The sequence below is a fragment of the Carcharhinus amblyrhynchos genome, chromosome 3 (assembly GCF_965287045.1).
Source record: "Carcharhinus amblyrhynchos chromosome 3, sCarAmb.v2.hapA, whole genome shotgun sequence".
Classification (NCBI taxonomy): Eukaryota; Metazoa; Chordata; class Chondrichthyes; order Carcharhiniformes; family Carcharhinidae; genus Carcharhinus; species Carcharhinus amblyrhynchos.
The window spans coordinates 138890015-138915605 of record NC_137326.1 but is presented as its reverse complement, the minus strand read 5'-3'; the positions used below and the strand labels follow the sequence as shown (position 1 = coordinate 138915605).

At 44.4% G+C, this 25591-nt stretch overlaps 1 protein-coding gene across 3 annotated transcripts in view; it reads right to left on the bottom strand.

Moving 5' to 3' along the window:
* Nucleotides 1-1998: 1998 nt before the first annotated feature.
* The window catches only part of ccdc50a (coiled-coil domain containing 50a), an 82789-nt gene continuing 59196 nt past the window's right edge, over nucleotides 1999-25591 (bottom strand). For 2 of the 3 annotated variants that reach the window (XM_080186104.1, XM_080186106.1), the window contains 6 exons: nucleotides 24217-24341; nucleotides 22351-22395; nucleotides 21963-22100; nucleotides 19647-19726; nucleotides 14491-14570; nucleotides 1999-9195 (listed from right to left, as the gene is read on the bottom strand). In XM_080186104.1, the coding sequence (XP_080042230.1) occupies nucleotides 9176-9195; nucleotides 14491-14570; nucleotides 19647-19726; nucleotides 21963-22100; nucleotides 22351-22395; nucleotides 24217-24341 (488 nt within the window). In that variant the 3' untranslated portion in view covers nucleotides 1999-9175. Of the gene's footprint in view, nucleotides 9196-14490; nucleotides 14571-17334; nucleotides 17361-19646; nucleotides 19727-21962; nucleotides 22101-22350; nucleotides 22396-24216; nucleotides 24342-25591 lie in introns of those variants that run through there. The other variant, XM_080186105.1, reaches the window with a different exon arrangement.

Sequence of the window (25591 nt, the reverse complement as noted above, 5' to 3'; positions counted from 1 at the left end):
CTCAATGAGATCTCCCCTCATTTTTCTAAACTCTAACGAGTACAAGCCTAGTTTATTCAGCCTCTCCTCATAGCTCAACCCCCTCAACTCTGGTATCAGCCTAGTAAACCCTCTTTACCCAGAGGGTGGTGAGGGATTGGAATGCCCTGCCTGCTGCGGTTGTAAATGCGCCTAGTTTGGGGGCATTTAAGAGAGCTGTGGATAGGTTTATGGACGAAAAGGGATTGGTTTAGATTAGTGGGTCAGTGTTTTTTTTTAAAAAAAAACTGGTCGGCGCAACATCGTGGGCCGAAGGGCCTGTTCTGCGCTGTAATGTTCTATGTTCTATGTAAACCTCCTCTGCACTCCCTCCAAGGCCAAAATATCCTTGCGTAAGTACGACGCCCAAAACTGCACACAGTACTCCAGCTGTGGCCTCACCAATGCCCTATACAGCCGCAGCAAGACCTCCCTACTTTTATATTCAATCCCCCTCGCTATGAAGGCCAGCATCCCATTCGCCTTCCTGACCACCTGCTGCACCTGCAAGCTGGGTTTTTGCGACTCATGACAAGGACCCCGAGGTCCCTCTGCACCGTCGCCTGCTGCAGTTTTTCGCCACGTAAGTAATAATCCTTCCTACCATTATTCCTACCAAAGTGGACCACCTCGCACTTGCCAACATTAAATTCCATTTGCCAGTTCCTGGCCCATTCGCCCAGCCTATCTAGATCCTTCTGCAGACTCTCCACACCCTCCGCGCAATTTGCCGTTCCACCAATCTTGGTGTCATCAGCAAATTTCGACACCCTACACTCGGTTCCCTCCGCCAGATCATCTATATAAATGGTAAAAAGCTGAGGCCCCAGCACCGACCCCTGGGGCACTCCACTAGTCACCAACCGCCAATCCGAATAGCACCCGTTGACCCCCACTCTCTGCCTCCTATTTGACAACCAATCCTCTATCCACGCTAACACCCTACCCCCAACTCCATGCCCCCTGACCTTCTGCAATAACCTCTTGTGAGGTACCTTGTCAAACGCCTTCTGAAAGTAGGTCTGCTGAGGAACAGTGGAGGATCTTTAAGGAGATCTTTCTTGGTGCTCAGCAGAAATTTATTCCGATGGTCAAAAAGGACTGTAGGAGGAGAGGTAATAAGCCGTGGATAACGAAGGAGGTGAAGGAAAGTGTTAAATTAAAAGCGGAGGCGTTTAGAGTAGCTAAGAGTAGTGGGCGAGAAGAGGATTGGGAGAGGTTTAAATGTCAACAAAGATTGACAAAGAAGTTGATAAAGAAGGGTAGGAGAAACTATGAAGCTGGGCTAGCGCTTAATATAAAAAAGGATAGCAAGACTTTTTATAAATATATAAAAAGGAAGAGGCTGGCTAGGGTGAACGTTGGACCCTTAGAGGATGAGAAGGGGGAGGGACTTAGTGGTAGGGGATGGGGAAATGGCTGAGGTCTTGAATAACTTTTCTGTTTCGGTCTTCACGGAGGAGGACGCGAATAATTTGCCGGGTGTTAGCGATGGAAAGATGGTAGGAGTGGAGGGCCTGAATGACATTATTGTTACTAGAGAGGCGGTGCTCGACAGACCGGAGGGGCTGATTGTGGACAAGTCCCCAGGACCGGATGGAATGCATCCGAGGGTTCTGAAAGAAATGGCGGAGGTGATAGTGGATGCCTTGGTGGTTATTTTCCAAATGTCGCTGGATTCTGGGGAAGTGCCGGAAGATTGAAAAACGGCTAACGTTACGCCGTTGTTTAAGAAGGGTGCCAGGCAAAAGGCAGGGAATTATAGGCCGGTTAGTTTAACGTCTGTTGTAGGTAAAATGTTAGAATCCGTCATCAAGGAGGAAATAGCGAGGCATCTTGAGGGGAATTGCTTGATAGAGCAGACGCAGCACAGTTTCGTTAAGGGGAAGTCGTGTCTGACAAATTTACTGGAGTTCTACGAGGATGTGTCTAGGGCGGTGGATAGAGGAGAGCCGGTGGATGTGGTCTTACATAAACACATAAAACAAGCTGGAGAACACTTCCATGAAAATACTGAAGAAAGAAGTACATCTGTCACTTATTCAACTTGAAGCAGCATCTCATCAGTTTATTGTCATAAGCAATAATTTTAAACATAATTAAAAAGAATTTACAAAAATAATCTGGATGACATGAACAAAAGCTGAGCCTTAACAGTCAGTAACATACAGTGCACGGCATAATATCGGACGTCATGTGTAGTGTGCTCGGAACAATAGTACAAAGTAAAAATTTGGCAAGTAAATGCTGCTATCAACTCAGTATTTGGTCATATCTGGAATATATTTACTGAGCTGGGATGAGCAGAGAAAAGACCAATAACACTGTTTAATAAAACAACAAGGAGGACTCAACTGTCCAAATACTGATTCGGTATCTTATATTGGTAGAGAAAGGCTCGAATCGGCAAAAAGTAGTCAGTTTTACTCTGTATCCTGGGCATTCCCTTATCTCATCCACCAACTATACTCTATATATCTTCAAGACCCAAAATAACCATTAAATGATTTACCTTGTCTTCTCGTTTCACCCTCGGTGACGGCCTGCACCTAGCTTTCTTGAGGAATGAACTTAACATTGACCCAAACTTAACCCTGGCAACATATGGCTTGTCTTTGGGATTGATAGATCAGAAAGTCATTGTCTGCAGCCACTATGGATCCATCTCTCATCAGCCTGGCTTCCAAAGGGTAGTGGGCATTCTGAGGAGACATCACTGAGCGAGTCAGACTTATCTAAATTGGACAACCCATCAGGATAAGAGTTTGCTAGAAGGCTCACATAAGACTCAATTTCATATATAACTACAATGTACATTCATCATCAGTGGCAGTCTGGATTGAATTGCTTCTTCAGTGATCAGAAACTTATATTTTGCAGAATAATTTATGTCCCACCATCTGATAGATTAAAAACTGCCATGGGAGCAAAGCATAGCTCGTGCTCAATTTGAAAAGTAGCCACATTCAAACATCAAAGTGAGGAAACTGCTTTGAAAATGACGCAAAGGTACATTCCTCAACAGTTCAAGCTCAACGACCCAAGATGACAATAGTTTTCAATCCAGAGCACAGAATAATAACATACATTTCTGCCACAAAAGCAGACAAGGGCATTAAGGGTTATGGGGAGAAAGTGGGAAAGCGGAACTGAGACATGACAGATCAGCCATAATCTTATTGAATGGCGGGGCAGGCTCGAAGGGCTAGATGGCCTACTCCTGCTCCTATTTCTTATGTTATGTTCTTAAAACCCAATGGACGGAGACCTGTTATTAAAATACAAGGGGCTGGAAAAATTCAGCAGTCTGTGAGCATCTTTGGAGAGGGGGAAGAGTCATATTGGACTAGAAGCAATAACTCGATTTCTCTCGCTACAGATGCTGCCAGATCTGATTATTTTCCAACACAGTAATAAATGCAAATTACTGCGGATGCTGGAAAACCTCAGAGAACAGAACCAACGTTGAGAATCTGGATGACTCTTCAGTAGAGCTCTGAAAGTGTCATCCAGACTTGAAACGTTAGCTCTGTTCATGCTCCACAGATGCTGTCAGGCCTGCTGAGATTTTCCAGCATTTTTTGAATTTTTCCAGCACTTTGTTCTTGTTAACTGAAACTTCCACAACACTCTTCAATGACACAAAGATATCCCAGTGTCTCAGGGCACTTTACGGGGCAGTAGATAAAACTGAAAAGTGTGGGGTGGGGAGAAAATAGTGAACAGTAAGAGTGAAGGAAGGAATCAAAAGCTTGAAGGGATTGAGGGGGAGTTTCTGAGGGTAATGTGACTGAGGCTAAATGAGTATCTTCCACTGGTGTAGGTGGGGGAGGAGGAGGTGATACAAAGAGCACGCCAGCACTGAATTCACGAGTGCAGTATCTGTGGGACTGGACTTCAAAACCTGCACTAACAATCCAGAGGAATTCAAATTCCATTCTGGCAGTTCCAGAATTTTACACAAAAAGCTGGTCTCAAAGTGACCATGAAACTGTTGGATTGTGGTAAAGATTCAACTGGTTCATTATTGTTCTTTACTTAAGGAAACCAGCTGTCTTCATCCAATCTGAGCATATATGTGACTCCAGTCTCACACCAATGTTCCCGACTGTTCATTTCCCTCTGAAATACCAAGTTGCTTAAACGACTGGTGGCACAATGAGGATGACCTTTGCCTGTGCAACTAGGGACGATATATGGCAGCCTTTCCAATGATGTGCACATCCTGAGAATTAAGTAAAAAGGAGCAAAGCACTGGTGGGTGTTGGGAGAACATGAGTGGGTATGAGTGGAGCGTCACTGACTTCAAGCACTGCCCTTCCTCAATTAGGTGAGGAATGGGCACAACTTGGCAAAGTAACAGGACCGCAATCATGGCTATAATGTTGAATAGCACTCAGTAGCAAACAGGGTGACAGCGGCCACATAGGAGGAGGAAAATTGCCTGTTGAAATGTGCTGGGAGCTAACCAGATATTCTGGATCTGGGGCTCATGTACAACCTGAACAGAACAAGGGGACGTTGACATACAAATCCAAGCAGAACAGGAGCAGATTCAGCAGGACATGAGAAAGCTTACGGAGTGAGAGATTGCACATAGATCACTTAGATCAGTGTGAAGAGGTACAATGGAGGGTAATGCAAGTATGGAGGTGCTATCTGCTCCAACAGATAGTACTACAGGAACAGAAAGGCACAGGACATTGTAATGGGGACATAAAGGACAGATACAGATCTCAGGACAACATCAGGGAACATGCAGAGATACTGATCCCAACAAAATCATACTAATTTTTCTTTATTATTTCATGGGATGTGGGTATTGTTGGCAAGGTCAAGATTTTTCAGCGTGATTTGGACAGGCTCAGTGTGTGAGCATATCCATGGCAAATGCAGTATAAAGTGGATAAATGTGAGATTATCCACTTTGGTAGCAATAATAGGAAGACAGATCATTACTTGAATGGGGGTAAATTGAGAGGCGGATACTCAACAAGACCTTGGTATCCTGATGCATCAGTCTCTGAAACTGAGCTTGTAGGTACGGCAGGCAGTAAAGAAGGCAAATGGTACGTTGGCCTTCACAGCGAGAGGATTTGAGTATAGGGATAGAGATGTTTTTCTGTAGATGCATAGGGCATTGGTGAGGCCACACCTGGAACTGTGTGCGCGATTTTGGTGTCCTTATCTGAGGAAGGATATCCTTGCTATAGAGGGAGTACAAGTTTACCAGGCTGATTCCTGGGATGGCAGGTCTGTCATATGAGGAGAGACTAAGTAGGTTAGAATTACATTCACTGGAGTTTAGAAGAGTGAGTGAGAGGAAACTTATAAAATTCTAACAGGGTTAGACAGGGTAGATTCAGAAAGAATGTTCCCGATGGTGGGGGAGTCCAGAGCTAGGGGTCAAAGTTTGAGGATAAGGGGTAAACCTTTTAGAACTGAGGTGAGGAGAAATTTCTTCACCCAGAGGGTGGTGAATGTGTGGAATTCACTCCCACAGAAAGTAGTTGCGATCAAAACATTGTCTGATTTCAAGAAGAAATTAGATATAGATCTTGGGGCTAAAGGGATCGAGGGATGTGGGAGGAAGGGGGGATGAGGACATCGAATTCGATGATCTTCCATGATCAAAATGAATGACAGAGCAGGCTTGAAGGGCTGAATGGCCTACTCCTGCCTCTAGTTTCTATGTAATTCTTGATGGCCATTCTAATTGCCCTTGACCTGAGTGTCTTGTTCGGTCATTTCAGAGGGTAGTTGAGAGTCAGCCACATTGCTGTGGCTCTGGAGACACATGTAGACCAGACCAGGTAAGGATGGCAGACTTCCTTCCCTAAAGGACATTAGTGAGCCATATGGGTTTTTCTAACAATCGACAATGGTTTCGTGGTCATCATTACTGAGACTACCTGTTCTTCAGAGCCTGAGACCCTGGATTACTAGTCTAGCGACATCGTCACTACGCGACCTCCTTCCTCAAGTACTGGTACAATGAAAAGTAGAGGTGCACAGTAGAAGGAGCATTGGAGGGAAAGCCATACGCGGAACTGATTGCCACAAACCAGACCGGCAGGAAACAGATTCGCAGTTGCTATAAAAAAGGCAGCAGCAATAGTGAAAACTTCTCCAAAGCACTTAGGTCCTCTAATAGTTTTAGTACCAGTCACAGACTGAGAACTGCCAAAGATTGGGTCCACAAAATCAAGCACAGAAACCTTGGTACTTTCTCTAAATAGCTGCTGTCAATATGGGAGAAAGACTCGCAGTGCTGGATCTCTCATGGCCTTGTGCTGCACTGCTTCAATCAATTCCCAGCTTATGTCACTGTGCAGAGTTTGCACGTTCTCCCCATGTGTGCATGGGTTTCCTCCAGATGCTCGTTTCTTCCCACATTCCAAAGATGTGTGGGTTAGGTTGATTGGCTGTGCTAAATTGCCCCTTAGTGTCAGGGGGATTAGCATGATAAGTACATAGGATACGGGTTAAGGTCAGGCTGGGATTGTTACCGGTGCAGGCTTGATGGGTCAAATGGCCTTTTTCTGCACTGTAGGGATTCTAATCGTACTGTGGACATTCAGAACACAGTAACTGATTTCTGGGGGAGCAGGATTAAATTTAGAGGAAAGTAATGTTCTACACTGATGAACAAAAGCAAGTGTGATGGTATAATTTTGCATTTCTGAAACACAGCACAGGTATGCTGCTACCTCATTCACACAGATGCTGCTCTTGTACAACTGTCTATATTTTATTTTCTTCACCTTCTATGGGTTATTACTTTAAAACATTTGCAAACTACTTTGGGTTAAAAAGATGGCATTCTCTACCAGTATTAGTTTAAAAAAAGGGGCGGCATGGACAAATTAGACCGAAGGGCCTGTTTTCATGCTGTAAACCTCTTTGACTCTAAACTATTTACAAGCTACTCTGGGTTAGTTGAAAGCTCTGGCCTCACATTTTTGGCACAGTCTCAGGCCTCTGCTCATCCCTGCCGCTCAACATACATGAAACACAAGCATTGTAAACACAGAACATGCAGCAGTGACTTATATTAGTTTGACATATACACAACATGCAGCACAGGCAGGGGAGCGTAGCACCTTCATTTAGAGAAAGACAACACTGGATTCTGCAAAATCCAATTACAAAATGCTGTATCCTGTCACAACGGAAAGCTGGTAAAATATTTCCTACACATCTAAGCAAAGAGCATTTGATTGCTAATTTGCACGGCATTTAAAAGGAGCATTGTGTAAAGAGCAGGGTTTTAGAATCCTATCTGGATGATGATGGGGGTAAGTGTGCTTTTCCTCAGAATGTTACAGATTTGTGAACATCCTTCAGTTGAATTACAGATACCCAGGCAACAACAAAACAACCAGTGGTTACTCACTCACCTGTGTTTCACACTCTGTATGGAACAGGCCACGCTCATCCAGAGTCCCTACAACGACTAGATAAAGCTGAGAAACAAGCATCTATTAATAACGGCTGAAAACTGCAACTTCTGAAATACAATCCTTCAAATACCAGCAAAGTTAACTGAAGAACAGCAGAAGGAATTCTTCCAACCAACCAAGCTCCTGCACATTAGAATCTCAATTCCAAATCCACAATAGGAAAATTGTAAAAAGCAATATTTGAACCAGTTTAGTTATTGCATACAGGGAGTTAAGATCAAAAATAGTCTTCAGGTAAAGCAGAGTGATAACAGGGCTCAAAGGCTTAATTCAGTTCCCACATTTAGTCGTTATTATTCAATCCTTATTTTTATATTGCCATTATAAATTCCTGTGATACAGTGGTAGGAGGGATGCAAATACAGCAATGACAAGTTGACATAGGCAATGTCTACTTAATACAGACAAGAGAATTTATAATGGAAAAACATTCATGGGAACTGTCTGCAAACACAGCATTTTAATATGTAGATATGTGAAAAGTGAGAATGCAAATTGGCTTCTGGTTTTATTATGCGCACTTCTGAGAGAGGAAGCACAGGAATATACGGTGGTAAATAATGTTGACATTGAAGCTCATGATATATCAAACTGGAAAGATATGTATGCAGTGATCTTCCCAGTACCTGAAGATCAGTAGCACAGTGGTTAGCACTGCTGCTTCACAACTCTAGGGACCTGGGTTCGATTCCCGGCTCGAGTCGCTGTCTGTATGGAGTTTGCATGTTCTCCTCATGTCTACGTGTGTTTCCTCCAGGTGCTCCAGTTTCCTCCCACAGTCCAAAGATGTGTGGGTTAGGTTGATTGGCCGTGCTAAACTGACCGTAGGTTAGAGGATTAGTGGGTAAAATATGTAGGGATATGGGGGTACAGCCTGGGTGGGATTGTGGTCGGTGCAGACTTGATGGGCCAAATGGCCTCTTTCTGCACTGTACTGTAGGGTTTCTATAAATTTCTATGAAAAGGATCTTGTGCTGTGAAGTTTGTTTAATCAAACCTGGTCCAGGTCCAGATCCAGATTAGTTGTCCTTCCTCAACTGGAAAATGGGTCTCACCCACAACAACAACAACAGCATCTGCGATCCCACCCAATAGCAAATTAAGAATTGCACAACAACACTCAGACAAATTGTGATTGCCCAAGAAATGTTATGGCCACGGTAAATTAGATGGAGTTAATTTGACCAGAAGCTGGAAAATGTCAGAAAAAAACCAGAGAGAGAATGGGAAAGACAGAGGGAAAACACAAATTTCTATCAAAATTTTGCTGCAACTGCAAGTGATTCAAAGTGCTGAGCACAGCTTGGAGACAACAGTGAAAGCCTGAGTTAAATGGTTTAAAAACAAATATTTATATAAAATAAAAAGTTAATACAACTTGACATTCTTGTTAATTTTTGTTAAAAACATTTTAAAAAGTTCTCTCTCGTGGGTTATTTGTGCAAAAAGATTAACAGTAAAGATTTTACACTCCAAAACAAGACCAGGTCGGCACTGAAAGGTAGCTCACTACAATCTGCTGTGTCCAACAGGAAAACATCTAGCCGTTTTGCTTTTCCAACTTGGACGTATCGGAGGGAAGCACTGGGTGAAGCTCTTTCGATAACTTTGGGTTTAATCCACACGGGACAGGAACTGGCGAAACTCTCAAAGCTTTAATTCTCTTCATGTACGGATCTGCTCAATTCTCTCCATCACTGCCTGTAATAAGAAACTGGACACACAAACTGCAGTTAGAAAAAGAAAACAAAGTGTAGAGACTTTTATTGAACCCAAGTCAGACCCCAGTGTTCCTCGCTGAATGGTCCATTTTCCAGGAAGTGGACACAGTGCAGATTATCAGTATAATACCATGAGGAAAAGGGTGACAGGCTTCCCTGGTGAGGTTTGGATTCCCTTGGGTTTAAGATTAAGATTTGATCCAATCAAACTGTTTAATACGATTGAAGGATTCAACAGGATCGATTTGGTAAACTTGTTCCCTCTGATACAGGAGCCAGAAAAAGGGGCACAACCTTATAACCAGAGCTCAGATGTTCAGAGGTGAAATTAGAAACCACTTCTCACTGCGGATTCATGGAAATCTGGAACAAATTCACCCAAAAAAGTTCCAGATTTAAAAAAAAATAAATTCATGGGATGTGGGTGTCACTGTGCATGGTGGCAGTGGTTAGCACTGCTGCTTCACAGTGCCAGGAACCCGGGTTCATAAGAACATAAGAAATAGGAGCGGGAGTAGGCCATCCAGCCCTTCGAGCCTGCCCCGCCATTCAATAAGATCATGGCTGATCTGTTGCTGCTCAGTTCCACTTTCCCGCCCTCTCCCCATAACCCTTAATCCCCTCTCTTATCAAAAACCCATCAACCCGCATCTTAAAAATATTTAGCGAGGCAGCCTCCACCACTTCAACGGGCAGAGAATTCCAGAGATTCACCACCCTTTGAGTGAAGAAGTTCCTCCTCAACTCCGTTCTAAACCGTCCCCCTTTTATCTTGAGGCTGTGCCCCCTAGTCCTAGTGTCTTTTTTGAGCGGGAAGAGTCTCTCCACCTCTATCCTATCCATCCCATTCATCATCTTATACGTCTCAATGAGATCTCCCCTCATTCTTCTAAACTCTAACGAGTACAAGCCTAGTTTATTCAGCCTCTCCTCATAGCTCAACCCCCTCAACTCCGGTATGAGCCTAGTAAACCTCCTCTGCACTCCCTCCAAGGCCAAAATATCTTTGCACAGGTGCGGCGCCCAAAACTGCACACAGTACTCCAGCTGCGGCCTCACCAATGCCCTATACAGCTGTAGCAAGACCTCCCTACTTTTATATTCAATCCCCCTCGCTATGAAGGCCAGCATCCCATTCGCCTTCCTGACCACCTGCTGCACCTGCAAGCTGGGTTTTTGCGACTCATGCACAAGGACCCCGAGGTCCCTCTGCACCATCACATGCTGCAGTTTTTCGCCCCGTAAGTAATAGTCCTTCCTACCAAAGTGGACCACCTCACACTTGCCAACATTAAATTCCATTTGCCATTTCCTGGCCCATTTGCCCAGCCTATCTAGATCCTTCTGCAGACTCTCCACACCCTCCGCACAATTTGCTGTTCCCCCAATCTTGGTGTCATCAGCAAATTTTGACACCCTACACTCGGTTCCCTCCTCCAGATCATCTATATAAATGGTAAAAAGCTGAGGCCCCAGCACCGACCCCTGGGGCACTCCATTAGTCACCATCCGCCAGTCCGAATAGCACCCGTTGACCCCCACTCTCTGCCTCCTATTTGACAACCAATCCTCTATCCACGCTAACACCCTACCCCCAACTCCATGTCCCTCGACCTTCTGCAATAACCTCTTGTGAGGTACTTCGTCAAACGCCTTCTGGAAATCTAGAAAGACCACATCCACCGGCTCTCCTCGATCCGCCGCCCTAGACACATCCTCATAGAACTCCAGTAAATTTGTCAGACACGACTTCCCTTTAATGAAACCGTGCTGCGTCTGCTCTATCAAGCAATTCCCTTCAAGATGCCTCACAATTTCCTCCTTAATGACAGATTCTAACATTTTACCTACCACAGACGTTAAACTAACCGGCCTATAATTCCCCGCCTTTTGCCTGGCACCCTTCTTAAACAACGGCGTAACATTAGCCGTTTTCCAATCATCCGGCACTTCCCCGGAATCCAGCGACGTCTGGAAAATAACCACCAAGGCATCCACTATCACCTCCGCCATTTCTTTCAGAACCCTCGGATGCATTCCATCTGGTCCTGGGGACTTGTCCACAATCAGCCCCTCCAGTCTGTCGATTCCCAGCTTGGCTCACTGTCTGCACGTTCTCCCCGTACCTGCATGGGTTTCCTCTGGGGGCGCCAAATTCCTCCCACAGTCTGAAACATGTGCTGGTTTGGTGCATTGGCCATGCTAAAATCTCCCGAACAGGCACTGGAGTGTGGCGACTAGGGGATTGTCACAGTAACTTCATTGCAGTATTAATGTAAATCTACTTATGATATTAATAAACACTTTTTGCGCATCCCTAGCTGCCCTTGAGGTGGTGGTGGTGAGCTGCCTTCTTGAACCACTGCAGTCCATAGTGTGTAGGTACACTCACAGTGCTGATAGGGAGGGATTTTCAGGATTTTGACCCTGCGTCTGTGAAGAAGTAGCTTATATATTTCCAAGTCAAGATGACGAGTGACTCAGAGGGAAACCTCCATGTGGTGGTGCTGCCACATGGCTACAGACCTTGTCCCTGTCCTTCTAGATGACAGTGGTCATGGGTTTGGAAGTTGCAGTGAATAAATGACATTTTTAAACACATTGACAGATTTGTGCTGGGTAAGACTACCAAGGGATATGGAGCAACAGTGAATAAATGGAGATGAGAGTCAGATCACCCATGGCCCTCAAACTCTTGAGCGTAAGCTTGATTAATATCCTAGTCAGATCAGTTAGGGAGTAGAGAGCCCTGAACTTGGTTTGGAGCCACTCTCTTATGATAGTGCAATCTTCTTCCAAAAGGATGATCAGAATGAAATAAGTATTTTTGTTCCATCAGGCCGACATTCTGGATTAGGTATTGTGATGTTTGTGCACCTTTTTTTTAAGTCATGCTCGCTGCAGCTCATTGCCTTAGCTAATGTCATTGTTGCCAGAGTGTCTACAAGGAGCTCTTCTATTGCTCCTGAAGTGGTTTAAATGGGAGCCGTTTATTTTTATTTTGGGAGTTAGTTTTATGACACTGCATCGTCAGGAGGAAGAACGTTTGCAGCTCAGGTGACTGGAGCTCTTTCATTTTCAGTTTTAATTTTAAGAGACATCAAGCTGGAAAGGAGTTCTCCCTGTGTCTATGTGCGTTTCCTCCGGGTGGTCTGGTTTCCTCAATAGTCCATAAGAAGTGCTGGTTGGGTTCACTGGCCATGCTAAATTCTCCCTCAAGGCATCCAATCAGGCGCCGGAATGTGGCAACTAGGGGATTTTCACAGTAACTTCATTGTAGTGTTAATGTAAGCCTACTTGTGCTGCTAATAAACTCTCTCTCCCTGGTTATGGGAAGTTCTGCTGTTTGGCTAAAAGGCTTCCTTGAGTAGAAAATCTGCTGGTGGTGGCTTGACCAGAGTCTCCTTGGTGTTACGGGAAACTGTTTTAACTTTGAACTGTTCTGAGTGTATCATTCATCCAAAGGATTCCAGTATCAGGAGTATTAGTCTTTGCTGTGTTAAACCTGTGAAAAGGGCTTTGTCTAAAGGAAGATTTGGTTTGATTCAAACAACTTAGGTATATTTGTTACACATTATTGTGGTTGTTTTGTTTTTGCTAGTAATTGATAAAAACTATGGCTAATTTTCTTTCCATACATGATACCTATATTCTTAAATAAACTCTGTTTGTTAAAAGCTCCCTGATCGATCGTTTGAATCATACCGGAGATGAACCACACCATGCTTATCCTAGCCAAATTCAAGATGCAAAACGTATGATCCAGACAGGCTTCATAAAGCACTGTAGAGCTCCTGAACCATAACGGTATTCCAAAATGTACTGCAAAATTATATGACCTATCAATCAGCCCCACATTTAGGGGTCACCAAAAATGTAGCAACATTTGCGATTACAAAACCTATTGCTGTTACACAAATAGAACCTGGAACTTTGTAGCACTCTCAAGCATAACAAGAGATTTCCTAGTCAACATCTCTCAACCGTCATCGACAACAAGACTACACACCTTATTGCTGTATGTGGGTTCTTGCTGTTCACCAAATGATTCCGAGACAATGACAATTTTAAAAGGGCATTAGGTGGACATGAAGGAAACAAATTTGCAGGCCATGGGGATAGAGTGGGTGAACGGGACTGACCACATTGCTCTAGAGGGCCAGTATGGATTTGATATGCCAAGTGGCCTCCTTCTGTGCTGTAGCGAATATCCGCCACACTCGCCCTCAGAATAGTCACTGCACTTTGTGAAATCCTTGTACTTGGTCTTAATCCAGTTGCCAGGTCACAAGCCCAGTGCACAGAGTTTGCATGAATTGTGTTAAAATTCCATTTAAAGTAGAGAGGAAATTGCACCCTGAGGGAAAATGTGTGCAGACTAATTCCTCCCTTATTCTTCTCAGCAGATTTGTAAAACTCGAGACACCACTATGGCTGAGAATTCCCTCAATTTGTTTCAATACATTCATCTTAAGACTTAACATAGCTCAAACCAAACACAACAGTGTAGAAACATTTGCAGGATTCCTGAAACGCATCACTGGATGATGGAAGAGGAAAGATCATTCATGAATCCTCAAGAAAAGTGATTTTTTTTATATTCATTTGAGACATGGGCGTCGCTGGCTGGCCATCAGTTACTGCCCATTCCTAGTTGCCCTTGTTCAGAGGGAAGCTGAGAGTCAACCACTTTGCTGTGGGTCTGGAGTCATGTGTAGGCCAGACCAGGTAAGGGCATTAGATTTCTTTCCCTAAAGGACATTAGCGAACCAGATGGGTTTTTCCAACAATCGACAATGGTTTCATGGTAATTAGTAGATTCTTAATTCCGGATGTTTTTACTGAATTCAAATTCCACCATCTGCTGTGGCGGGATTTGACCCACATCCCCAGGACATTAACTGGGTTTCAGAATTAATAGTCTAGTGATAATACCACAAGGCCATTTCCTCCCCCCGTGCAAGGCAGGGAGGTGACTGGCAGAAAATTAGAGAGGTTTAGACCAATAGGGAGAAAGAGAATGATGTTAGGCAATTTGTAATTGAAGATCCCACAAACAACTGAAGAGTAAAGTACAAGTCATGGGGTATGGAGAAAGCAGCAGACAGCCAGCTCTTAGATCACCATGGCTGTATCTTTGTGTAGAGCAGTTATAATCCATAAAACATGGATCTACAGCTTTAATGAAACTGAATTCTTGAATGTGAATTTCCTGCCCCTACAATCCCAATCAAAACTAGGCACCTGGCCCACCAGGCTCCAGACTTCACACTTCCAGTATACTCTACCTTTCTCTGAAGAATCAGAAGATCTGGAAACAGGGCGAGGGGGGCGCTGCGGGATTGACTCTTCTCGGTATGCGGGAGGCCTGAGAGAATGAAAACCGCAGCGTAAAGATATTGAAATGTGGCAAATGTCAATCCCCCCTCCCATATTATCCAGCTTCACTGCATCCTCCTCTAGCTGAGATCAAACAGGCCAGCATGCTCGCAACCCAGATCAGAAATGGCAAAACTGCAGAAACTAAAGCAAACGACATTACATTTCCCATTCTCCACAATGGGCTCCTTCTGACTGTTCTGCCACAATGTGGAGATGCCGGCGTTGGACTGGGGTGGGCACAGTAAGAAGTCTCACAACACCAGGTTAAAGTCCAACAGGTTTATTTGGAAGCACAAGCTTTCAGAGCACTGTCCCTTCATCAGGTGAGTCACCTGATGAAATACCGGCGCTGCGAAAGCTTGTGCTACCAAACAAACCTGTTGGACTTTAATCTGGTGTTGTGAGGCTTCTTACTGTTCTGCCACATGACAGTACAAGATGACAATATTTCAGGCATTAGTATGCAGCAATATTTAAACTGCAACCAAGCTACAATCTCAACCACAGCTTTACTTGAACTGCACAAGTAATTGAGCATTAATAGGGCATTATTTCTATAATTATATTTGACTTACAATCATTGCACCTCAGCTAGATGTGAAAAATGAACAACCTCTGCTGCTGCAGCCTGAAATAAACAGTACACTTAACACAACATAGCTTTCAACTATTGCTTTTCATATAAATTCAATACAACTGTTCCATTTTAATTGTAGCTGTTTTAGTTGGTGGGGAAGGCATTGGGAATTAGATGTGTCCTGGGATAGTCATGAGCTTTCTCTGATGCACTGTGGCACCATGGTTAGCACCGTTGCCTCACAGTGTCAGGACCTGGGTTTGATTCCCGCTTTGGGTCACTGTCTATACGGAGCCTGCACATGATGAGAGAGGGGATTAAGGGTTATGGGGAGAAAGCGGGAAAGTGGAACTGAGCAGCGACAGATCAGCCATGATCTTATTGAATGGCGGGGCAGGCTCGAAGGGCTAGATGGCCTACTCCTGCTCCTATTTCTTATGTTCTTATGTCTGCGTGGGTTTTCTCTGGGTGCTCAGATTTCCTCCCACAGTCCGAAAAACGTGGTTAGGTGGATTGGCCGTGCTGTATTCTCCCTCAGTGCACCTGGACAGGCGCCGGACTGTGGCGACCCAGGGGATTTTCACAGTCACTTCATTGCAGTGTTAATGTAAGCTTACTTGTGACTATTAAAGAAATAAACTTTTCTGTGATTTCCTTCAACTAAACGTTCTTATGCTGTCACTCCCTGGCACTGCTCATTTTAATCAGAGTTGTGGTGGCTGCTGGGAATGGCCTGTGGGCAGGGAGGTAAGGAAGAGGGAAGATGAGTCAGAGAAAAGGTTTTCGATAGCTTGAGACATGGTTCAAATTCACCCAACAGTTGTTGAACAGGTTTGGTCATAGAGTTAAAGAATCATAGAATCCTTACAGTGCAGGAGGCTGCCATTCAGGCCCATGAGTCTGCACCAGCCCTCCAAAAGGTCCTGGAACCACTGCCCTGCCCTATCACTGTAACTCCATGCATTGATCACGGCCAAACCACTTAACCTGCACAGCTTTGGAGTGTGGGAAGAAACTGAAGCACCCGGAGGAAATCCACGTAGACATGGGGAGAACGTGCAAACTCCATACAGTTACCCAAGGCCAGAATCAACCCGAGTTTCTGGCACTGTAAGACAGCAGTGCTAACCACTATGTTGTCCTGGACTCAGAGTTATACAGCACAGTAGCATAGTGGTTAACACTGCTGCTTCATAGCTCCAGGGACCTAGGTTCATTCCCAGCTTGGGTCACTGTGTTGAGTCTGCACATTCTCCTCGTGTCTGCGTGGGTTTCCTCCGGGTGCTCCAGTTTCCTCCCACAGTCCAAAGATGAGGGGGTTAGGTTGATCAGTCATGCTAAAATTGCCCCTTAGTGTCCTGAGATGTGTAGGTTAGAGGGATGAGTGGGTAAAATATATAGGGATAAGGGGTTAGGGCCTGGGTGGGATTGTGGTCGGTACAGACTCAATAGGCTGAATGGCCTCTTTCTATACTGTGAGGTTTCTATGATTTTCTATGAAAAGGCCCTTCAGCCTTTTAAGGCAAGGATAGATAAATTTTTGAACAGTAAAGGAATTAAGAGCTATGGTGACTGGGCACAGAACAGCACAGTACAGGCCCTTCAGCCCTCAATACTGTGCCTTTATTCTACCTGTCATCTTTTCATGTCTCCTTTTTGCTCTCCTAATTTCCTTAAGTTCCCGCTCACACATTCTATACTCCTCTTGGACTTCAGCTGTTTTGAGTCCTCGATGTCTGCTAAGAGTCTCCCCCTTTTCACTTGATCCAATGCTGTATATCCCTCCATATCCAGGATTCACTGGATTTGTTGGTCCCACCATTTTTCTTTATTGGAACATGTTGGCCCTGTACTCTCCCTGTTTGCTTCTTGAATGCATCCCACAGTTTACCTCAAAAAGTGTCTGCTCCCAGTCCACTCTGGCCAAATCATAATTGATTTGATTAAAATCAGCCTCCCCCCAGTTTAGAACTTTGATTTCAGGCCTACCCCTGTCCTGTTGATCCTCAATGTGTACCTTGCACACTGTTCAGTGTCAGGACATCTCAAAAGAATCCAACACAACACAGAACCAATTCCTACTCCCCAAGGGGCAAGAGTTCTACTTGTCAAAAAAAAAAAGCCATGGACGACGAAAGAGTTATGTGACAACATAAAACCAAAAGAAAACTTACGAAAATGCAAAACGTAGCTCAGGTCCTGGCAAGTGGGAAAGATACAAAGAACAGAACAGGGTAAAACATAGTGAGAGCTATATAAAGAAAACAAAATTGCACAGGAGATGAAAATCAACGCGAATAATCTATCCAATATCTGGAAAATGAGGGTGGCCAGGAGCAATGTGGGGCTGTGAAAATTGATGTGTTCTTGTCAATGAAAGTAAGGGAATAGCAGACATGTTTAAAGTGGCGTGTGTCAGTATTTACAGTGGAGGAAGACAAAATGCATGTTGGCCACCCCAAGAAAATTAATATTGAATCAGGGACAGGAAACCATCAGCAATGAGGAACAGCACTCAGCAGTAAGAAATCCCCAGGACCCACGATGCTTTCAATCCCAGGTTTAAAGGAAGGTGAGCAAAATTTGCAGGTGCACTAGTGGTTAGCACTGTTGCCTCACAGGCCAGGGACCTGGGTTCGAATCCCAGCTTGGGTTCGAATCCCAGCTTGGGTCACTGCCTGTATGGAATTTGCAAGTTCTCCCCATGTCTGCATGGGTTTCCTCTGGGTGCTTTGTTTCCTCCCACAATCCAAAAGACGTGCTGGTTAGGTGCATTGACTATGCTAATTTGCCTGCTATTGCCCTGAGATGCATAGGTTAGAGGGATTAGCAGGGTAAATATGTGGGGTTACGGGGATAAGGCCTAGATGTGATTGTTGTCAGTACAGACACAACGAGCCAAATGGCCTCTTTCTGCATTGTAAGGTTTCTATGATTCACTAACTATAATATTCGCCCACCCCCAGCTATGTCATTCCCTAAGGCAAAAAAAGGAGAAAGAAAGAACAAAATCAGGACCAATAAGGGGAAAAAGTACTCTGAAAAACACCTCAAATGACAGATGACAGGAACCTATTCCAGGAGATCGGAATCATGTGTCTGTCTTGGGAGTGACACTGCGTGATGGCAGTGACTAAGAACAATGTGACTAGGGTGGCCATTTCTAAATTTCCAAAAAGGAGGACATTGCATATATGGTCATAGATTCACAACATTGTGCGACAAAGATGGCAGCTGCGCGTGCGCATGGTCCCACGAAAGATGGCCATTGTGCTGCATATCGCATCAATTAAGATGGCAGCCGTTAATGCAGAGTTGAACAATGGAACTGTGGCCTGGCTCGGTGCAAATACGACATCAGGAAACTCTTTTTTGGGGTTTGGGCTTGTACAACATGCTTGTAAAGCCTTCCTCATCACCGTCCAGATTCATCGCTCCCTGATCGCTGCCATTTTTCTCTTATCGTTTGTCAATACGAGAGATAAACCCTGATCTGCCTGCCCATGACTCGCACTGCGCACGCTTAAATCGCGGCGCAGCTCCATCTCCCCTCATTCAATCTGACTGTCAGTCCCACACCTCTCCTTATTGGCCTGTGCTGCCATCAATCAGTACCCGGGCATTGTGACCCAAAAAAAGGACAAATTAACGTCTGGCTCGAGGTGGCGCTGGATGGAGGACGGAATGCTCAAAAGCCGGACTGTCCAGCCTAACACTGGGCATCTGGCCTCCCTGAATGTGATACTAAATGAGCAGGATGTATCCCATGTCACTGGTGAACTGGAACCCGGACAAAACCCCCAGGGAACACAACAAACCCTGTGGCACAACACAACAATGAGATGTTTACAAATTAAAACGTGGCACACAGGCTTCCCGGACAAATCAATGGGTGTGTGTTACCCAGCCTTAGGGACCAGCACAATCTGAGCCCATACTCTGGCTTTGTGCCAAGTTAAACTAATCCCTGTTCAGCAGCCAATGGAACACAATACATCTTTGCCCTGAGAAATGAATGAAAGAGAAAAAGATCTTTTTTAAAAATTCATTCATGGGATGTGGATGTCGCTTGCTTGGCCAGCATTTATTGCCTATCCTTGAGGGCATTTAATAGTCAGCCACATTGCTCTGGAGTCACAGGTAGGCCAGGCTGGGTAAGCACGACAGATTTCCTTCCCTAACGGATATTAGTAAACCAGATGGGTTTTTACAACAATCGACAATGGTTTCATTGTCACCATCAGGCTTTGAATTCCAGCTCCATGTCACCACTTCGCCTAAATCCTGGATGATTCTGGATTGTGTTAGAATGTGATACTTTCCAGAGTTGATTAAGCGGCTGACCCTTACTGTATAGCTTTGCACACTCAAGCTGCCTGTGTGTACCAGACAGCCTCAACGATCAGGGAAACACATCACAGGACTAGCCTTCACATCTCGAGAAGATTGGAAAGGGGAGAAAGCTACCAGAAAATCAAAGCTTACCTTCCTGGTTTTTCAGGTCTCCCTGTCAGTTGTTCCGGTCCCTCCCGAGGCTTGGGCCTGATGTATTCACTGGCATCGTGCTGCATGGGGAAAGAGGAGTAATCATAATAATCAGTAGAACAGGAAACTACCACACAAACACTCAACTATTGCAAGTGAAATAATTACTGGGTTACTGCGCTATCAAAACTTGATTCGCAACTTTCAATATTTGCCATCAAGGAGTGTGTGTACTCTCAATAGATTCACTATAAGACCTGGCCAGTCACACCATGATAACACTGCACATTTTCACACGTGGCTTAGTGTCCCTCCCTCTCTGAATCAGAGTTTGTGGATCTCTTCTGAACACCACACTCACAATCTGTACAATAACCATTGTACCCTAACAAGAATTCCTTGTACAATAACAACGCATTTGAGGCCAGGGAAGGTGAAGTGGGTAGAGGGGCACTGGACAGTAAATGTCTTTGTCATTGCCCCCCTTACACACAGACCTTCCCGCCGACAGTATTCCCTGAAGAAGCCACAGTCTCTGAGTAGCACTTCCCAATTCCCCTCTGCTCTGACCATTTTGCAAAGCTGCTCCATAAACACTTAAGACCACGATAACAGGATGGTTAAAGTTTTCCCACCTTTCTCCCGCCACTTCCAGTGATGACGTTGAGTGCTTACTGCAGCTACCAATATTAACACACAACATCCTTTACTGAAACCCACAAAAAAACAGCTTCGGATTGAAGATCAATGATCTGAAACATCAGCTCTTGTTTTTCTCTGGCTACAGATGCTGCCCGACCTGCCGAGAATTTCCATTGTTTTTTTGTTTTTTATTTCGGAATTGCACAGTATCTTGTTTTTGTTTTCCAATTAAAGAGGGGTAGATGAACACCATTTTCCAAGCCAAATCGTGTTACGCCTGAGGGTTGTTTCACCAACACACAGGTTAAATCAAACACCAAGAGAAGCAAATTTGGGTGAATGATCTCAGCAAGAAACTGAGCTCTCAGGGGGCCACAAGATTGAAGCTCAACCTGTTTACAGCAATCATCTGGAACCTTGCATCAAATTAAAGCCTCACAACTACAGCCTGTCGCAACTGTTACTGAGAAAGCAAGTTTTTACAGCACTCTGTAGTCAGGTGACAGAGCAGGATAAACCTGTTACTAGTTCAGGTCTAAATTACGTTAGATCCGACTGTGTGTCTAACTGCACGCCGACATCCACTAAACAAAGTCTGGACAACCACACTCAACGTCACATGTGCATGTCCGAGATAAAGATATTTTGCAGCTTTATGCAACATTTTGGGATCTCAGAATGGCCAAAGTCCCAGTGTGACTTACAGTGTGAAATAATTTCCAAATGTACCAATGGAATGTCAGAACTAGCACAGGGTCCCCAAACAAAAATGCAAGTGACCAGATAGTATATCTGGGTCTTGAATCCACAAGCTTCATACTCGGGCAAGAGTGTTCTCCACTGAGCTACAGCTGACCTCAGCAAAAGGCAGCAGCATTAGAATCGAGGGGTGGAAGAGCACAGCATGGGGCCTGGGACACAAGATTGGAGGAAGCCCAAACTGAGGTGAGGTGGGGAGGAGGGGAAGGACAGACAGGGAGCTGTAAATGGGAATTCTGAACATTAATGCTCTTATGATTGGGGAATCAGTGAAAGTCAGTGGAGAGAGACACAAACTGTAAAAGGGAATTTAGTGGAGCATCAGATACAGTCAGTGGAACTCAGTGACAGACTTTGGAAGAGAATGAAGTTGAGCCTCCACTTCAGAAGGCTTCAAGGCAGCATTCTTATCAATATTGAACAGAGAGGGATTGTTGGAATGGGCCGGCAGATAGATGAAATTTAATTCAGAGAAACATAAAATGATTTATTCTAGTTGTAAGAACAAAGCAAGGTGACATGACGTAAAGGAGGTACAGGAGCACAGGGACCCGGGGGTTTACATTTGGTCTTCAGCCATAGTCAATGGGAACATTTCAGGACAATACTGAGACAGTACTGCTTTAATGGAAGGGCTATTAAAAAGCAGGGTCCTGTCCACCAGATTGTGTCACCCTACAAAGGATGTCACGCTCAAATTAAAGCCAAACATAGTCTCCAGGAACAAGTGACCCACAGGCCGTGAGGCGCTCAGGGATGTGGTAAAACACCACAAATATGAAAATTCTTTATATAGAATTAACATTCTTTTTTCTCCCAATTCTAGTAATTGAAAAATATTCAAAGAGAAATCTCAGCAGGATTAGGATTTTTATGCTTAAATTAGATTGCAATCTAACTGTGGTCCAGCTCTACCTTCCTTTCCTGCTCATGCCTCCTACGTTCTGAAGATCCCTTCCTCCTATCTTCCTCTGTTCTCCGTGAAGAATCTTTTTCCTTGTATTTCTTGTGGGACTGCTTCTTCTCTTCCTCCATTAGTAACCGGGCAATCTCCTGCAGTGGGCAGCCAGAGAAAGATTTAACCATTAATTCCAGTCTTTCAGTGCCACACAATCCTTCCAGCCCAGTTTTAATACCTCAGAGAATGAAAGACAGTGTGTGGGGTTTTAAACATTAAATGGAGATGACACATGGGGAACAATTCTTCCCAGGAAAACTAATTGGAACAATAATCTGAAGCAGCATCATACAATGTCTGCCTGACAAAGCCCCGACTGGCATGGACTGCAAAGAATAGTCTCACCTCATCTTGTGCCATCTGAGCTGCTCTCTTGGAACTTTGGATAGCCTGGAGCAAGGAGAAGAAGAAACAAATTGATCAGTTAGTTTTCTACTTGGAGACTGTGGTCCTTCACAGGTAATACATAATTTGCAGACAACTCCTTCTGGAAGGGAAATATACTGACAGTGTTGTTTTATAGACGATTGGAAAGCTCAGCACACACTTGGTGCTGGTGGAGGGGTGGTGTGGTCAATCAGGCTTGTGTATTTGAATTTATCAATTGTCCCTGATGGACAGTGGGTCCGTACGAGAAAAGAGAACATTGTCCCAAAGCAGGAAACTGCATCACATTAAAGAGTCATCTAACCTTTGGACCAGGTTTCTAAGAATAAACACATCCTAAAGAGATACAAGGAAAAATAACTTGCATTCATATAGCGTACGAAATGTTTCAGGACTTCCTGAAAGGCATTACATAAATGAAATTCAATATAGCAGGTAACTTAAGAGTTGGCATCATGAAACTGCCAAATAAGGGGATCAGGGGTTATGGGGAAAAGGCAGGAGAATGGGGATGAGAAAAGTATCAGCCTGAGTGAATGGTGGAGCAGACTCGACGGGCCGAGTGGCCTAATTCTGCCCCTACATCTTGTGGATGGTCATAAAGAGCAAAGTGGTTTGAGATTGTGCTTGAGGGTAGGGAGCCTGTCAGCCTTGTGCAATTTACCCAAGAATCCAATTCCCACAATGTGATTGATGCCTGATACCTGACAGGAAATCAGGGACAGAAATAAATGCTGGAGTGCCTCAGCATCATCAACAGAGAAACACTGGCATAGTTCCCTTTGTTTAGGGAAGTGCAGTTAACACAATCAAAACAAAGTTTAATTATTTTTCTTTATTCATTCATGAGCATTTATTGCCCATCTCTAATTGCTCTTGAACTGAGTGTCTCGCTCAGCCATTTCAGAAGGCAGTTCAGAGTCAACCACATTGCTGTGGCTCTGGAGTCACATGTAGGCCAGACCAGGTAAGCACAGGAGGTTTCCTTCCCTAAAGTGAACCAGACAGTTTCTTAGAAGAATCTATGAAAGTTGTTGTGGTTGGCATTGCTGTGATTCACCTTATATTCCGTATTTATTGAATTTAATTTCCTCCATCTGCCTTGACGGGGTTTGAACCCATGGCCCCAGAGGGTTAGCATGGATTGAGTGACATTACCACGCCACTACTATCTCCCCCCAGATTTAACAGAACCAAAATAAAATTTCTGAAACTAATTTTTGATGTTAATGTGTGGTTTTGGACTTGCATTTTGGACCAGCATCTTTTGTGATGACAAGATACCACAAATGTTTCCAACAACAAAAGAAGTAACTTGAACAAGTAGTCACTGTTGGAATGATGGGAAAACACAGTTAAAAAGTCTCACAACGCCAGGTTAAAGTGGAGTTTAACCTCTGTTTACCCCAGTCCAACGCCAGCATCTCAACGGAATGATGGGAAGCAGGGCAGGGCAGCTAATTGGTACACAACAAGATCTCAAAGTCAAATATATCAACAATTAATCTGCTTAAATGAAGGAGATTGAGGGTAAACATTGGCCAGGACACTGGACGAACTTCCCTGCTGTGCTGAGCTGTGTTAAAGAAGCGTTTACCTTTCCAAGACAGGCAGACACAGCATCAGGCTTAATGTCTCAGACAGATGGTACCTCTGGTAGTGTAACATTCTCTCAATACTGCACTGGGGATATCAATCAGACATTGTTCTGAGGGGAGAGGGTGAGTGACTGAGCCACAGCTAACACTGTTGCACAGAAAGCTTGGAGACGTTAATGTGAGCAGAAATTAAATAAACAGCGAAAAGGCCAGTTTCCCAGCTCACCATAATCTCTTCCTCTTGAAGCTTCCGTGCGAGTTCAGCATCTTTCCACTCCAGATCTTTGGCACTCATCCTTGAAATTCCATGCATGGTTTCCTTCACTGCATTATCCATTCTTGGATTCAGCCCTGTTGGAGATAATTAAACTTGCCGGTGAACAGCTTGCTAAAAAACACAGACAAGCTCGGCCCCCCCCAACCCGAGCAGCAATTTCAACAGTTTAATCATCCACCCTGCAGGGGTCTCTCCTGCCACAGTGTGTCTCTGTGTTTTACACAAAAAGCTCAGGTGTGTTCTCTGGTCACTGTCTGGGCCTCTATGATGCTTTAGTTCCCACTGCAAGACAGATTCCATTGCATCAGTTACTGGAACCACTGAAATATACAACATACAGAGAAGTCGTTCGCTTCATCATGTCTGGGATGGTTTTTAAATGATGTGGGTATGCCGGCGTTGGACTGGCGTAAACACAGTAAAAAGTCTGACAACACCAGGTTTTAGTCCAACCGATTTATTTGATAATAGACTCACAAGCTTTCGGGGTTAGTCCCTTAGTCAGGTGAATGGAGAGAACTCTCCATTCACCTGAAAACCTGGTGTTGTCAGACTTTTTACATGGTTTTTAAAGCCCAGTTCCTACCTCTGCTTCAATTACTTACTCAATCTTCCCTTAACCTGCTTCAAACATTCTCAGGCAACGCATCCCACACTTCAATAGCCGTCCACGTAAAGATATTTCTGCTAAGCTCTCTTTCTTGCTTTGTGCTCATTTTACACTGACAGCCCCTCATTGATGGTTCCCATCAAGAGGGGAGATCAAAACCTTTCACAGACATTAAGATCTATTAAATCTCTTAGTCCTGTCTCTCCAATGGAAGTAGACTGAGTGCTTTGTGAGTTTGTGCATAACTGCAGTCATTGACATACTGTCTTAGGATCTGCCAATTGATCTCCCTCAGTGCCTGCAGGGCAATTCCTGCGAGTGATCAGAAATCCCCCAACAAGAGATGATGCCTCAAACTCAACGTTAGCATCAACCCAGAGGAACTCCCATCCCGAGTAACTCACATAAACCCATGTTCCGATGCTGGCAGATGCAATTACTCCCTGTGATGTATTTCATTCTGTTCTTGGATTGTGGCTATCTCTGGGAAGCCAATGTTAACTGCGGTGGTGGTGGCGGTGAGATGTCTTCCTCAACCAGTGTAACTCATGCAGTGCAGACACACCCAAGGTGCTGTTGGGGAGGGAATTCCAGGATCTAATTAAGTAGCATTGTGGGATCTTTAATGGCAGGTATTGGTCATCTGAAAGACAGCACCTCTGATAGTGTGGCACGTCCTCAGTGCTGACCTTGTGACAGGATGGCACTCCCTTG